The following is a 17,462-nucleotide window of genomic DNA, read 5'->3' on the forward strand; positions in this document are numbered from 1 at the left end:
TAATGCATCTCTGTGCAGAATCAGAAGAATGCTTGAATAGATATATGATATAGACATAATATATATCTGAATAATCAGATAAATATACATACATGTTTGTAAGAACATATAAAGTCACTTGGAATTACCTTTATTAAAATAGTGAGTCAGGTATTAATATTTATGGTAAAGTTATATAGTGATTGATTTTTGAATGCTTAGTTTTCCTCTGAAACGCTCATTGAAAAGACTTGAAAATTGGAGAGATTACTGACTAAACATAAACATTTCAAAGAGGAATTTCACTGACTCGTCAATATAATAGATACAGTAAGCAAAATCCAGATTTGCTGGTATTTGTGATATATTCACATACAGGCACACACAGTTACTGAGTAATTGAACTACTCAAGTTTTACAGATACCAAGTATCTATCAAAAATGTACTCAGTATTTCTTCTAATCTTTCAAGAAGAAATATCACTTTGTGAGTATGGTAAGAATATATATTAAAATTAAATAGTATTTTAAAAAATAATTTAACTTAGTGTTGAATCCCTTTACTTAGAGCTGCAGAACTTGTCAAAAAAAACCTTACAAATAGCAGCATTATTATTATCTTTAAGCATTAGGTAGTATCTGTTGTAGATTGTTTTTCAGCATTCCATTGGAAGTAGACTCAGAAATTAGCCTGCAGGAAGTTTATTAGGGAGTGCTTTTAGGATTAATACCTGTGAGGATATAATATCACCAATTTTAAAAGATTTGTAGATTTTTTACAATTAAAAGATTTTTTCCCCCCAATCGTGACACCTAAGATATATTGTCAGTTTTTCCTCACCATCATCCTTCCCATTAAATACCCATCAAGTCCTCTTCATTTTATTTGTATGGTATATTGTAGTTCAGCTTTTCAATGTTTTTCATCTGTACTGCTAAATAATTTTTCTTCCTTCAATATCTGCCTTAAAGACTAACACAATGCCACCAGAGTGCCTCTTTCCTTCTTAAAGAACCAATGCATATGGAGAAAGTAAAAATTTCTTAGGCATTTAAAATCCTCAACAATTTGATCTCTACCCCCATTCTTTTTTTTTCTTTTGTTTTATGTCTTTAAGAAAAAAAATATATATATATATAAACATAAAAATGTAATTTTAAGTATTTTAAAATGTATAGTTCAGTGACATTAATTACCTTTACAGTGTTGTGCAACCTCACCACTGTTCATTTCTAAAACTTGCATCACCCCAACCAGAGACTCTGTATACCCTTAAGCAATAACTCCCCATCCTTCAGCATTCCATTGGAATGGTATACTCCAGTCTGCTTTCTATGAATTTGCCTCTTCTAGAGAGTTCATATAAGTGGAATCATACAATGTTTGTCCCTTTGTGTCTGGCCTGTTTCATTTAACATACTGTTTCAAGGCTCATCTGTGTTATAGATATATCAGAACTTTCATCTTATGAATGATAATAATCCATTGTATGTATATATCACATTTTGTTTATCCACTATATACTCACAGTCTTCTACTTTCCACTCCCTACTGTAACTATCCCACCTTAGGTAAACTGTACTCATTTACTAGTCTACTTTTTGGTATCTTAGAGGCTTTTTCCTCATACATAAAATTCATTTCACTACACCTCTACCTGTCGTACTCTTACTTTTTCTTCAGTGATCAGCTTAAATTCACCTCCTCCAAAAAGATTTTCAGCATTCCTCCAGTTAAAATTTGTCTCTCCTTAACCATATTTTCATAGCACTTTCATCATTATTTTATCTATCATCATCTAACCTGTATCATTTATTTTAACGTTTCTACCTCATTTTGTTGGTAAAGTTATGGTTCCTTAATGGGGTAAGACTCAATTCTTACCAAATAATTACAACAGGTAATTAATAGTGTGTTTATATTTATGTAGAACCATAAAATTTATACAGCATTTCTCATCTTTTGTTGCATTTGATTATTACAACAAAGTAACAGCATAGTCAGAACTACTGATAATTTCTGGTGGACTGATGGTTTTTTTCTCCCTATATTCATATAGCTAGTAAGTGGTACTATTCTGTTTTTCATTTAGCTAACTTGTTAAAGCCTGTTATATTCCAGCTGTGCCTTCTTAAACCTGTGATTGAAAGGATGCAAAGACACAGTCTTTACCCTAGACAAATCCGTGATCTGATGATCTGTGTTGTGGTAGAAATATACATGGGGCACTCTGGGAACACTGAGGGAATTCACTTAAGGGTGATGAGGGAATTCACCTAAGGGTGAGGATAAAGTAAGTTGGTGTGCACAGTTAATAGTTCTCAGTGCAGTCTTGCTTTGTAATTTTAGTTTTAGCCATTCATCTCATTTAGATCAGAAAGGTTATAGAAAAGGCCTCTAGAACAACTTCTTAATGCTGAGGCTTTAGTTTAAGCTGTAGTACTTACAGTGAATTTGAAGAAAGATGGTACCTTTTGAACTAGATTTGAAATTCACACCCTCCTGGGTCAGCAGGATTCCCAGATAAGGGTAGCCAGTACTAATGAGAAACTAATTATCGTGTTGCTATAACTCTACCATCCAGTAGGGTAGTTCACTCATCTTTTCCAGTTTCCAGTTTCATTGTTTAAAAATCTTCCATATGCTAATGTCTCCTAAATCTATATCTGCAGCCCACACCTTTCCCTTCGAGTTAGATTTTCTCTATATCCTGCTGCAACTTAGGTATTTTTAGCCATCTGAAGTGTAACATGTCCAGAATAGAATTATTGATTTTCCACATCCACCCCAACTTGAAGCCTTTCTGTTTTGGGCTCTGCCTTTATATATATATATATATATATATATATATATATATATATATATTCAAACTCCTGCCTCTTCTCACCCTTGAACAAGCCACATCATCTTTTGCCTGGTTGATTGTTATTGTCTCCTAAGTGGTCTCTTTGCTTCTGCCATTATCCTCTGTTCTCAGCACAGAGCCAGAGTTAAGAAATCTTAGTTGTTTTCCTTCCAGTCTTAGCATTTTTGAGCCATTGAAGAGAAGTAGTGAAATCAGATCTGTATTTTAAATAAGTTAGTCTAGTAAGTTTGAAGCAATGCTAGTTCAGAGTTCTTTTTTTCAGGAAGAAGGGATAGCAAGGGATATGTTTTATCTTTCAGAAGTCAGAATTTGGTTAAATAAAATGCAAATGTTTATAATTTGAAATTTTTCCTTAAATAAAGTGAACCATTATTTAATTGTATCTGGTCTGTAGATCCCTTTAGGTTTTGCTTCCTATTCAAGTTTTAAAGGGCATTTAAAATACATTATAAGGTAGCATGGTACATCTAGGAACAGTTATTTTACATGTTTAAGTATTTTTATATTCTTTTACATTATATTTATTTCAGCATAGAAATAATGTTTGTAATGTCTGCATATGTTTGTTATATAATTATGGAAGATCAGGGAAGGAAAACTTATAAATCTGTCTCCAGAAACTAACACAACATTTTAAATCAACTATACTCCAATAAAATTTTTTTAAAAAGCTGTCTCTTTGTAAGTATTGCAAATGTATAGTGCAAAGTTGTACAGCATTATATACTCAACATTCCAGTTACCATTGATAAGAAAAACCCATTAAACTATTGCAACACCCACCAAAACTAAAATGATACAGAATTCTGTAGCTAGAGATAGATTGATTTGAGTGAGTGTATGTATCTACATATACGTATATAATCTCCCAAACATTAGATATAATGTTCTTTTTTCCCCTGTTGTGTTCAGAAAATGCATTTGTGGTCAGCCTTTTTTTTCTTTTCTGGGATGGGGAGTTTGATTTTAGAGAGTTGAATGCCTTGTGCATTTGTTTGTTTTACTGAGTTGATATCTAATGATTTTATTTAAATATTTTAACATTTCTTTTCTGTTTATACACTACAAAATTCTGTGTTTTCAAGATTTTTGTATATAATCAGGTGAGATCAGAAAACATAACTCTTAAGTCTGATCTTTCGTATTGTGTGTTTGATATTTTAGTATTTAAGAACTGGATATAGGACATTGGAATTTGAAAATTAATAGTTTTTCATGTTAAGGAAGACACTGATCCTTTCAGATTCCTTGCAATCATAATTGTATAATCACCAGGTACTTATTTTATGTCGGTTGTGTGCAAATACAGTACGGTAGGTTAGTTGTTAAAAGAGATAAAAGAAATCTATAACATCTCCCATCCTCACTCCTTATTGTAGAATAGACTTGAACCTTCTCACTCCTTATTGTAGAATAGACTTGAACCTTATTTTCCATGTTTATTTAAAAAGTGTTTTAATTCAAACTACTTTCTTATAATTTTTATTATTGTTGTTGTTACTATTTTGCTTTAACAGAGACATCATATTGGAGATCGCAGTCTTTCCTTATGTAATATGTTCCTCGATGAAATGGCCAAACAAGCTAGAAATCTCATCACTGATATTTGCACGGAACAGTGTACTCTTAGTGACCAGGTGATAATTTAAATGTTCCCTTACAGATAGGAAAATTGTGTAGGAAGGCAAGAAAATGATCTCTTAGCTAGTTCTTTTCCATTTTTTAATTTTATTCTCACACTATGAGTAAATCTCATTACCTCATTTTGTGAAACTCCATTATTAGGTTTTTTAAAAATTCCCTCTGTCCTTAGGATTACAGTTTAAAATTAAGCTTCTAGCTTGGCATTCAAGTCCCTTCCTAAGGTAGCTCAAACCACTCTAGCCTGTACTTTATACTCCACTACCTAGTCATTCTAACTAGATTCTGAACACATCATGTCCTATCATAGTCTTGGTCTTCATAGGCCATTTTCCTTTCAGTAAAATGTTCTTTCTTATTCCTCATTTGCCTGGTATTTTTTAACTTGTCCTTTAACTGTAGCTTTGATATAACTACCTCTATGAAGTGTTTCTTCACACAAGATTTACCTGTTTCTGTTTTTCACCAAGCTGAGTGGGCTCTCCAAGCTGGCTAGGTAAACTCTACATCTCACCTATTACCTCTCTTCTTAGTGCTAGCATGATATTTGCCACATAGTCTGGATTTAGCTAAGGTTTGTTTCAGTAGTTAATGTTTTCAAAGTAATTGGTTTGTATGATTTCATTTCTTTTTAAATTTAGTTGCTGCCCAAGCATTGTGCCAAAACCATCAGTCAAGCAGTGAACAAGAAGTCAAAAAAACAGACTGGTAAGAAAGGGGAACCTGAAAGGGAAAAACCAGGAGTTGAGAGCATGAGGAAAAACAGGCTGGTAGTGACCAAGTAAGCCATCCACTATTATTGTATCTTTTTGTTACAGGTAGAGGAGTTTTTTTTCATTTTTTGTATGGCATTAGTACTGAGGAAATGCTGGTAATTGTAAATTCTTCATTTCCCAGTTGTTAATTTTTTTGACCTTTGTGAACTTGATTAGCCAGTAAGTGCTTATTTTATCTCAAAATACATATTTTGGATTTTTGAAGAAAATACATGTAATAGATGTCATTTGTCTTTATATGTTGAATATTGAAGGCCAAGAATCTGTCTAAAAATTTGGGGGGGTATACTATAAGCAGTCTATAATTTTCAGTTTATTTAAAGTCAGATGTCTGACACTATTTTGGCATCTTGTCATATATTAGAAAATACTTGATGTCCTTTTTTTTTAATGGGTATATTAGACTAGATAGCATTCAGTGCTGTTTGTTTGTTTGTAGGGGAGGTATAGATGAGCAATAATAGGTGAATATTTTTTGTTTAAAGTAAATTTCCTACTTCCTTGCTTCCTGTGTTGAGCAAGCTATTGGCCATTTTGTAGACAGCTTTCTTCCTCCAGAACAGAAAATACAGCAGGAGTTGGAAATAATTCTTTATGAGTGCAGAATAAGCTCTTTCTTGTATATTAAGTCAGTATAGTCATCATCTGAATGAAGAAACAAATGAATGATGCTGTCTTTAGAAAATTGCTCTCAAAGGTTAGTGATACCCTTAGAGATTTAGAACTTGTCAGTTCAGATCTTAAGAGAGAAAAAATCGATTTTGCAGTTATTATTCCCAAATAAAGTCTGATATGTTTATAAAATTAATTTTGTGTTGCTGTGATGAAATGCTAAAAAAATTTTTTTAATTTACTGTTTAATAATATTTTTTCAGCCTTGATAAATTGCACACTGCACTTTCTGAGTTGTGTTTCTCTATAAATTATGTACCAAACATGGTGGTTTGGGAACATACCTTTACCCCACGAGAATATTTGACTTCTCATCTGGAAATCCGCTTTACTAAGTAAGAAAGAGTATAAAACTGTTTTTGTTTGTTGGTTTAGTTAATGAGTTTGTTATATTTATTCTTCATATCTATGCAATGTTTACTTTTATGAGGGAAAGCATTAGTAGAAATGGTATATAAATAATATATAAATTAGTAGAAACTGTAGTATAAAAAATAATGAACTGGGAAGTATAAAGAATAATGAACTGGGAATTACTTAAATTATCCAGATTCTTATCCCATATTTATTAACTAGTTGTAACACTGGACAAGCCAGTTAATCTCTGTGAGTCTTAACTTCCTTGTAAGAAAAAGGGAGAAGATTAGAGCAAATCAGTGTACTTCAGCGGACAGGTGGCAACCTAGTAGGATCATGAAATCAGTTTAGAAGGTTGTAGTCAATATTTAAAGGAAGAAAGAAGAGGGAGGGAAGTAAAGAAGGAAGAAGAAATAGGAAAAAAATCAGTGCATTGCATGTAGTAAGTAGAAATACTGCTTCATGAAACTGTTTATGTATGTGTGTACTGTGTTGTGATGCTAGATACATATCTTATAGTGGATCACAGTCAAATGTGTGAAAACCTCAGGACTAGGTGAACACTTAAGTCTTGTGAATTCCAACGTATGCTGTTATGCCAGTAGAATTCTAGACTCTTGAGGCGCTCAATTCTAATTTTATAAGTTATATATATGTTTCTTGAAATGATATTTTATGTAACAAGTCAGAAATCTTTTAATTTTGTAAATATTGCTTCAGCCTTTTTCTAAAATTACACACTTATTTATTAAAGAAAATATTGATTCAACATGTTTTTCTTGAAGGCCTTAAGGCAATTTATGAAACAAAATTTTGCCAAAGATTTTTCAAAAACTTTAGCAAAAGGTTGTAGTCACTAACAAGTGTTTGTGCCATATGCATAACATTGTGTTTGTTAAGTACTATGAGTAGTAATGAAACGGTATAAAGCTTAGAGCTTCGACAATTATAGAACAAAGTAGAATATTTAAATAGGCAGTAAATTGAGTGTTAAGTCATCAGCTGAGAAGAGTCCAGTGTTGAGCAAAGACTATCTTTTGCTCTTCTTTAGTAAGGTAGGCATCCTGAAAGTGAAACCCAGACTGCTCCAGTATTTAGACCAAAGGGACATTATGCCTTCTGGTATTTATTGCTCTCAACTGGGTGGGGTAGGGAGTGGTGGGTGGAAGGTAGGGTTCAGTTTACAACTCCCTTGTTTTCCTTCTGTAAACAGTCTGGTCCGTTAATCCATGGAGAAGCAGATGTTCTTTTTACCAAACATCTACTTAGTGATCAGGATCAAGGCAAGGCTATATAAACTTGTTTACCTGGGAAAGATTTTTATGGCAGGACAAATAGCTTGTGAGTATTAGTTTGTTGATTTTTGCTGATCACTTGAGCACAGTCTTAGGACTTAGGGGCTGTGTACAAGGATAGCAGTTTTTGTCTTGAGTTGTTCTTCTGGGACTGATACTAGTGATGGGGTTTGTCTGGTGTCTTTATGGATTCATCCTTACAAATACAAGTCTAAGATCTTTGTAAATCTAATGCTCAGGGAGTTTTAAAGAAGGTGGCTAATGTGGGAAAAGATAGTTTAGGAAAGTATTTTCAACATTTGTTTCCTTTTAGGCTTATACAGTTTCTTGGGATATAAACCAAACAGATCGGTGTTTTATGTGGTGTGAGTGATTATTGTACAATAAAGCTTTTGTTGTTGCCATGCTTTGATTGTCATGCATTTTGTTGAGAGGTAGCCCTAAGTCAGGCAGGTGTGGGGTCAAATCCTAGACCCACCACTTCCAAACAAAGTGACCTTGAGCAGTTTACTTGAATTCTGCACCTTAGTTGTTTTTTTTTCCTCCTCTATGCAATGGTGGTGATAACTGCATAGTAGGGTTATTAAATATGAAGATTGTAGGTAATATATATAAAGCCTAAAAAACTACTGGCACATAACAGTGTCAAAGGAATTCAGGCTATGGACTAAATAGTCCACTGTACTTGCTGGAGACAGCATATCGTGTTAAAGGAATTTTTTAAACCTCTTTATTCTCAAATAATTTTTATTACTGATGCCGTTAGTATTTTTTTTAATCACTTGCATTCCCATTTCATTATACCTTTTAGGTGTATACTCTTTTTTAAAGTTGTTTCTTTGGAAGATAAACATAGTAATAATTTCATGAACTTGTAACAAAGTGTATTTAAAATTTCATTGCTTATTTAATATTAGAGAGCAGTAGATTGAATGGCCTGTTTATATAGATACAACAATTAGAACTTTTTAATTATTTTTTTACCCCCCCCAGGTCTATTGTTGGAATGACTATGTATAATCAAGCCACACAGGAAATTGCAAAACCATCAGAGCTTCTGACAAGTGTAAGAGCATACATGACTGTACTCCAGTCAATAGAAAACTATGTGCAAATTGATATTACAAGAGTATTTAATAATGTGCTTCTTCAACAAACACAACATTTAGACAGTCATGGAGAGCCAACCATTACAAGTCTGTACACAAATTGGTAAGGAACATATTTAGAAATTTGGAGTGATATAAAGTTTCTTTGTAATGAATGCCTTCTGAAAGTTTTTTTTTTTAATGGATAATTGCTCATTCATGTTATTAGTCAACTTTAAAATTATATGCGGTAATGTATACCATAATAAATTTTGAATTAATTTCTCCATTTGTAAATTTACTTTTCGCCTTAGGTATCTGGAAACTTTGTTAAGACAAGTCAGCAATGGTCATATAGCTTATTTCCCTGCAATGAAAGCATTTGTGAACTTACCTACGGAAAATGAATTAACATTTAACGCAGAGGAATATTCTGACATATCAGGTGAATAATACTCTGACGTGTTTTAGAGAATGAAGAAAGCTTGATTCTTTTGGTTTTGATTCTGTTGTGACTATTTTTATTCAATTATATGGATAATCATACATTGTATCTTAGACTTAGCTTTGCATTTGTGTTCTTATTTATTCTACTGACTTTTCTTCGGGTTTTCCATTAATAATTTGCTTCTTAAAATATTTGCTCTGTCAAAGTATAAAATTCCATTTCCTTTCAGAAATGAGGTCGTTATCAGAACTGCTAGGCCCATATGGTATGAAGTTCCTAAGTGAAAGCCTTATGTGGCATATTTCATCACAAGTTGCTGAACTTAAGGTAATATAGTCTTTATTGATTTTAGCTTTAAAACATTTCATGAATATGAGCAGCAAGCCTAGAAGCCTCAGGGAACAAATTTCTCATCTTTAATTTCTTGTGTTCTTTTCTGTATGAAATAATAGAAGAATTATGGTCCAGTAATTTAGCTTTTGCCAACTATTTTTTATTTCAGACTGAATAAGCAGATTCTTCTAGAACTGTTTTTATTTTTAGTGCTTCTTTGCCATTTAATGTGGTGGGTTGAGTACTATGATGTGATAATAAAAACTAGTCTATTCATATCTATGAGAATTCAAGGTATCTGATATCCTTAACAGTGCTGCAAGGCCCCTAGAGGATCTGGCCTTCCACTTTTTCTCACCTTTTACACTCCTCCGTCCTGGCTGGCCTACTTGCTATTGTGTCATCTCAAAATACTCTTCACTAAGATACTGTCTCAGCTTGTCTTCTCATAACATTCATGTATTTTCAATTATCAGAATATCCCTCCTTGAACACACTTTTAAAAATCGCAACCATTACTTTTTATTCTTTTTATCCAGCTTTATTTGTATTTTACTTGTGACCTTTCATGTCATGCATCTTATGTCACTCACTAGAATAAAAACTCAATTATAAACTCTCTTAAAACCTTGGTGCTAGGGCTTCCCTGGTGGTGCAGTGGTTGCGAATCTACCTGACAATGCAGGGGACACGGGTTCGAGCCCTGGTCTGGGAAGATCCTACATGCCACGGAGCAACTAGGCCCGTGAGCCACAGCTACTGAGCCTGCGCGTCTGGAGCCTGTGCTCCGCAACAAGAGAGGCCGTGATAGTGAGAGACCCGCGCACCACAATGAGGAGTGGCCCCTGCTTGCCACAACAGGGCAATTAATTAGTTAATTAATTAATTAAAAAAAAAAAAAAAACCTTGGTGCTAAATTAGTGTCCAGCACATAGTAGTGCTTGGTAAATACCTGTTGGATTCAAAAATAAAAACAGGTAGCTTTCCTTACTCTTTACTTTGTTCTAGGACTTTTCTAAGCTCTTTATATATTTTTTATTAACTCCTTTAAATTCTTAAAACTGCTATTGTCCCTATTTTACAAATTAGAAAAGTAAGACCAAGAAAGATTAAGTAACTTGTCCAGGCTCACATGCTAATAAGTGGTGAAACTTTTAATTTGAATCTATATAGTCTGTCTGGCTCCAGAGTTTATACTAGTACCCTACTACACTGTCTTGAGAAATGCAAGAGATCTTAGCAGTCAGCTAACCCACCCTTACTTGATGCCGGAATATACATTTTTCTGGGTGGATGATTTGGTCTTCTTGAAAATGAGGCAGTCTTATCAATTACTGCATATCTCTAGTTATGTTAATATCTAAGTAGTAATTTTTGATTGGTCCTCATTCTTACATCAAGAGGTAGAGACTGCCTCTAACAACATGACCCTCCACATATTTAGAAACTTTTGTTGGTATTACCTTTCTCTTCCCTAGGTGAAGTATATTCATATTTAGTCTCACTCTCTTCTGTTACAAATTCTATCTTATTGGTGTCACTTTTAGAGGCTGGTGCCCTGAACTGAGAATAAACTTCAGCTAGAGATCTGAGTAGTGAGGGTGCACCTACTTACCCTGGACACCATACTTACTGATACAGTTTAAGATAGCATCAGCACTTTACATAGCTATACCATCCTGTTTTCAACTTGGAATCAGGTACCTTTTTTTCCCTTCCCCCTTCCTCCTTCTCCTTTCCTCCTTTCCCCTGTCCCCCTCCCCTTTTGTTTTCATATACAGACTTGAACCATGCTTTCTACATCTTGTATTTTGTGTGATTTCGTTTTTTAGACCTTTATTTTTGTTCCTTTAATAATTTATCTTGTTAGATATTGTTCATTATTTCTGGATTTTTTTTAGTTCAGATTTTGTCATAGTCTTTCAGTAATCCTTTTATAAACTTAACTGTCTTAGCTATGTCCTTAAGTATCAATGTTATCAAATACATTCCTATTCTTTAAAAGAAATCGAAGGAGCTTATGTTTTAACATTTCTCTTTTGTATCTTGGAATGACCATATTTTCTTTCTCAGATATTAAAATTTAATTTAAAGTTGATGTCATAATAGTATAGTGTTGACTTCTTTTTTAATAATATGAGTTTTCTGACTCACGAGTGTTATTTCTTGGCTGGATTCTTTTTCAAATATTTGGTAATATTAAACCTGAGTTAAAAAGCTAGACAAGAGAAACTTTTTGTGTAAGAACTTAGATTTATTATCTTTGGAGATACATGGGAGTGAATTAGCTTGGGTTTCTCATTAAATGTAGTATACCCCAAAACCAAGATGGTTTAGGATACTAAAACATTTTTTTCTCTAAAACTTTTGATTTTAGTAATCTATGTGATTTTCCTTAACTTTTCTTTTTACCTTCATAAAAACTTGCCTATTTTATTAATGATTTAATGTTAGTTGTAAGACTTTTAGAAAATCACATAATTATGTTTTGGTATTTAGGGGCTTTTTATTTTTATTTTTTTGCTGCTCAAACACTAAATCCTGATTTAGATGAGTATTTTTCAGACGTCTTCTTCATGTGGTCAACCGTAAATATGAAAGCTTTACATTTCTAGCATTGTGCCCATTATCATTTAGATTTCTGCAAAACAAAGCTAGTCCTGAGGATTTAGTTTTCTCGAATTGCACAGTGCTTTACAGTGGTTTTCTTAGAGATCCTTCTTAATAATCCCAAATTGTAATTCAGATTTCTCTGAATTTATTATTTTTTTAATTAATTTATTTATTTTGGCTGCGTTGGATCTTCGTTGCTACACATGGGCTTTCTCTAGTTGTGGCGAGCGGGGGCTACTCTTCATTGCAGTGCGCAGGCTACTCTTTGTTGCAGTGCACGGGCTACTCTTTGTTGCAGTGCACAGGCTTCTCACTGTGGTGGCTTCTCTTATTGTGGAGTATGGGCTCTAGGCACGTGGGCTTCAGTAGCTGTGGCTCGCGGGCTTAGTTGCTCCGTGGCATGTGGGATCTTTCCCGACCAGGGATCGAACCCATGTCCCCTGCATTGGCAGGTGGATTCTTAACCACTGAGCCACCAGGGAAGTCCCTCTGAATTTAACTACTTGTATATTATTAAGAACTGGAGGTGTTATTTATGACTTTGTATTCTCAGCCTCTGTGTACTGAGGCATACTTCAATGTGTATTCTTATAATTTATTCCATAAGAAATCTTATGATCATAATATAATGGTGTTTCATATAGACAAGTTCAGTGTGTTTTATACTGTTCAGTGTGTTTTATATCTCATTGAGATAAATCTCCAAAAGTACTTGTCTATCAGTGCTGATTCTAATTGCTTTGCATTTTTCAGTGTCCTATAAAATTACTTTCCTTAGAATACAAATTTATGAAATTACAGAAGTAAAATAACATACAGATTGCTGCTTCCAATACTGGTAGGCTAGGTTATTTAGATCAACTTTTCCCTTAAGGACAACTTTTTTGAAATGTATATATATACATATATATATGTATATAAAGAAAACATTTTCTAAAAAAGAGCTAAAAGGGCAGTGAGGTGTTTATTTCTAGGCTAAAATCAAGGAAAGCACTGGAAGCCACTGTGCTGATGTGAGGACATTCGCTGATCCAGAAGTAACATTTGTTAAGATTCAGCTGAGTCTTGGTGGTCTTGTGGAGCAAGGGGCTCCATAATCAAAACCCAAAGACTGCCCAGAGTGGGAGTGGAAAGGAATTCTGCTTAAATTCCCTTTCACCCTCTTTACATAGATACCCCAAAGAGTTATACCTTCAGGGTAACAGTGAACTGGAAATGATTCACACACACCCCCGTCCCCCCAGGATTTTCAGCCCTGTTTATGTTACTCTTTTTGTTTTGAATCTCAAGTCTTGAATGTGTATTAAAAGTGGTCCTAGATTAGTAGTGCCCCAAGGTGCTTGGCAGACGCTAATAAAAATCCTCTCTGGAGAAAGGTATCTTCATCCTAGGATTCAGATGATTCCTGCAAATAATTTTTCACATGCAGTACCTCCAGCTGAAGAGTGGAAGTCCATTGGAGATTAAGGGAGGGAGGAGGGAGGAGGTCTAATACATCTGGCTGGCTATCATGATTCTTAGGTCGTTCTCCCTTTCTCTCTGGCCACCTTCTGTTCCTGATGTTCCTGAATGTAGAGTCCTCCTTGTCAGCATCACTTCTTAAGACAGTGAGAAGTTGGGTGTGTAATGACCCCCTCCCCCTTACAGACATGTAATAACCCTCCTGTTATCAAGCCCAAGTCTTCCTTTCTATGCCACTGCCTACAATTTCTGAGTCCTACCTAGGCCCTGAGGCTTCCATTAGCGTGCCTTCTGCATAGTATCTCCCCTACAGGAACTTAACTGCTCAAATTTCTCATCTCCACTTATCCTTTGCTCCGGTTTTCATCTTCTAGAATTTTGTTGGCATCTCTCATTCTTCTTTTATCTCCTTTGTTACCAAAGATTTATGCCTTTTTATTTTTTTCCTATCACTTCAGTGTATTTCTGGAAGAAGCAGAGTTTAGACATACATATAGAGTTCTCTACATTTAGCCAGCATGTAGTCTACATACTTGTTTGAACATTTCTATACGACAAATTTCTGAAAGTGGATGATTTTTTTCTGATATTGTCAAATATCCCTCAGAAAAGATTGTAACTCAGACTCTCCATATTAGAGCATGATGATGCCGAAATAGCATTTTAATCTTTATGAAATTAGTGAATACAGTGTTTTGGGGGGAATTATAATATTTTTAAGATAGTTCTGTAACATCTTAGCTTTTAATTTTCTCTGTTTTTATTTTTTATATTTAATCTAAACTGACATAAACTAAATATTATGTGGCTGCATCTTCTTTTTATCTTAAAGATTACCTTAATTGATTGTTTCAGTTCCTGTTTTAGCTGAGGACCTTTTTTATTTCAGAGTAAATTTGTGGGCCAACTAAAAAAAAGGAAAGCTTCTTTATACTTAATGGTTGTGAGTAAATCGTGTGTCAGACACAGTCAACACTATGCACATGTACTAATGATAAAACGTGTTTATTACTTCCTGGAGAAGAAAACAACCAGTGTCTCCATTCCTACTAAAATTCTTGGGGTGTTTCATTTGGAGTTGTGCCCATCGAGTCAACTTCTTCAAGTCTTGCCAGTTCTTTCAGTTCTTCTAGTTCTTCAGAGTCCTAGAAGGATGAAGTAAGAAATTTAAATATGAATTGTGCCAAGAATTTAACACTTTCTAACAGAAAACCAACATTTTTTTTAGTAGTCTTGATTCTTTTCACTTGATTAGTCTCAGTTTGTTCCAAACCATTTAGTTATAATTCCTAGTTACAGCTTTTGGGCCATTTGTCAGAGATATTAATCAATGGCTTTAAATGTATAGAAAGCTCTGTCTCAGGGTGCAATTGAGGGAGAAAAGAAATTTATATAAACTATACTTTTAAGAGGAGACTTCATTAACTTTTTTTTAAGAGTAATGTGCAAACAAATAATTCGGGGTAATCGTTCTTAAACCATGGTCCCCAGATAGCAGTGGCAGCCTTGCCTTGGATCTTAATAAAAATGCACAAGTTTTGGTTCTACCTAAGATCTGCTAAATCAGAACCTGTGGAGCTAGAACCCAACAAGTCCTCCAGATCATTCTGATGCACACTGAAGATTAACAACCATTTCTTTGGGGATTAAGAGCATGGATTTTAAAATCAGGCATACCTGAATTTAAATTCCAAATTCCACTGTTTAATATCTATAACTTTGGGCAAGTTATCTAACTTCTCTGAGCCTTAGTTTTCTCAGTTGTGAAATTGGACTGTCACCTCCCTCATTTGGATCAGGGTAAATGGGATTGTTTGTAAATTGCCTAGTAGAGGAGCTTAAAAATGATTACAGAATCTTACTATTAAATGTATACAATAATTTATTGATTCTAAAACAATTATCCTATATTAGCATTTCTGAAATTATACATGTCTTATAGTCATATGATTAGAAAACATTGTGTCAGTTTAATTGGTAGAGGTTTTTTTTACATTTATTTAATTTATTTATTTTTGGCTACATTGGGTCTTCGTTGCTGTGAGCGGGCTTTGTCTAGTTGCGGCGAACGGGGGCTACTCTTCATCGCGGTGCGCGGGCTTCTCATTGCGGTAGCTTCTCTTGTTGCGGAGCACAGGCTCTATGTGCGTGGGCTTCAGTAGTTGCAGCGCGCGGGCTTCAGTAGTTGCGACACGCAGGCTCAGTAGTTGTGGCTCGCGGGCTCTAGAGTGCAGGCTCAGTAGTTGTGGTGCACTGGCTTAGTTGCTCCACGGCATGTGGGATCTTCCCAGACCATGTCCCCTGCATTGGCAGGCAGATTCTTAACCACTGCGCCACCAGGGAATCCCGAGTTTTTTTCTTAATGGCACATTAGATAATGGTGCATTTAATATTCATTGCTGTCTTTGATTCACTGATACATGATATTATGTTCAAGGTGCGTGAGCACAGTCAAGGTTGGGCATATATTTGAGTGTATACTGATTGATGGGACAAGTATTGAATAGGCCTCAGAGAGAGCAGGTAGTCTAATTAGACACTGTAGAGGTTGAATTTAGCAAATAAATGTTACTGGAGCTGAACATCTGAATGAGAGCATAAACAGAAATGATCTCAGGTGGAACATAAGCAAAATTCGTACTAGTATGGGAAAAATTACTTTTATAGATTTTCCATGGAGTTTTTCATGCTCCCCTTAAATCAGTTGTCATCAGCCTTTGGCTTGTAACACAACCACTATGGCACTTCAACAATATGCTTGCTACATATATCTCCACACCCAGACCTGCTGAATTAAGATATCCAGGCTTTCCAAATATACCCACTATCTCTGCCAGAATAAAATTAATTATATTTGTTTGAGTTATAACTTTTAAATGAAATTACTTTTCCAGTACTCCTTTTAAGAAAAGCATTGTTTAATGAGTTATACTTTTCTTAATTAGCTATCCTTCACTCTCTTCCCTCTCTTCTCTTCCCTTTTCTCAGTGGTCCCTGAAAGAGGAGGTACATAGTTGACATTTCCTTTTTGTGCTAGGAAACATTGCTCTGTTCTCTGTGAAGTGGTACCATACCCCTACAAGTTTTTCTCCCTCTGATTATATATATATCCAATGATGAACTCTAGGCTACCTTTAGCCAGCTTTAACTTTAGCAAGTTCTTTTTGTTTTAGTTGGAATTTATTGCTCTCTATATCCACTTCAGTGTCTGCTTTTTATTATTGGTGCTGTTCTGTGTCTAAGCAGAAGATAATCCTTTATACTACTACTTATCTTTATTGCTTTTTCCTGAACTCCTCCCTTCTTGAATTTGCAAACTGAAGGAAAACATTAATTTTATGTAAATAATTTTAAAATTCTTTTATGAAAACAATAACAGAAACATAGCATAGAGCATCTAGATTTCATGTATTATTTTTCCTACTTGCTAGATTGTAATTTCCAAGCATGTTCTTATCTCATCAACATAAGGAGGTCTGTGCCTGACCTAGGATCTTCCTTTTCCTTTCTTTAGAAACTTGTGGTGGAAAATGTTGATGTGCTAACACAAATGAGGACCAGCTTTGACAAACCCGACCAGATGGCTGCACTCTTTAAAAGATTATCGTGTGAGTAAATCATGATACTTTTTATAAGCATTAAGAACACCTTGACACTCAGTATTTAGCTTTTGCTCAAATTTTATAAATATAAATAGTAAGTTATGAAAAGTACTCTTCAGTAATGAGGAGAACTAGAAAATTTTTGCAAAGGAACTTTTAAGTGAATGGCTTACCTGTTTCATATTTTGTTTTCTTTACAATACTCTTAGTACCACGTGTCAGATATTTGATATCATTATCAGTTAGTTCATGAACCCATTAAATTAAATACAATAAATCTATATTAATTTAGACTGAAGGAGATTTAACTTTAGAGTCTGTAATTTTCTG

At 34.4% G+C, this 17,462-nt stretch overlaps 1 protein-coding gene across 1 annotated transcript in view; it reads left to right on the top strand.

Moving 5' to 3' along the window:
• Positions 1 to 17,462, top strand: part of NCKAP1 (NCK associated protein 1) — a 98,887-nt gene that overhangs the window by 64,435 nt on the left and 16,990 nt on the right. The window contains exons 18-24 of the mRNA XM_029225622.1: positions 4,364 to 4,483; positions 5,129 to 5,268; positions 6,139 to 6,270; positions 8,581 to 8,799; positions 8,990 to 9,120; positions 9,353 to 9,450; positions 17,045 to 17,138. Of these exons, the coding sequence (XP_029081455.1) occupies positions 4,364 to 4,483; positions 5,129 to 5,268; positions 6,139 to 6,270; positions 8,581 to 8,799; positions 8,990 to 9,120; positions 9,353 to 9,450; positions 17,045 to 17,138 (934 nt within the window). The remainder of the gene's footprint in view (positions 1 to 4,363; positions 4,484 to 5,128; positions 5,269 to 6,138; positions 6,271 to 8,580; positions 8,800 to 8,989; positions 9,121 to 9,352; positions 9,451 to 17,044; positions 17,139 to 17,462) is intronic.

Source organism: Monodon monoceros, unplaced genomic scaffold (genome assembly GCF_005190385.1).
Source record: "Monodon monoceros isolate NGI ecotype Baffin Bay Population unplaced genomic scaffold, NGI_Narwhal_1 Super_Scaffold_16, whole genome shotgun sequence".
NCBI classification, from domain to species: domain Eukaryota; kingdom Metazoa; phylum Chordata; class Mammalia; order Artiodactyla; family Monodontidae; genus Monodon; species Monodon monoceros.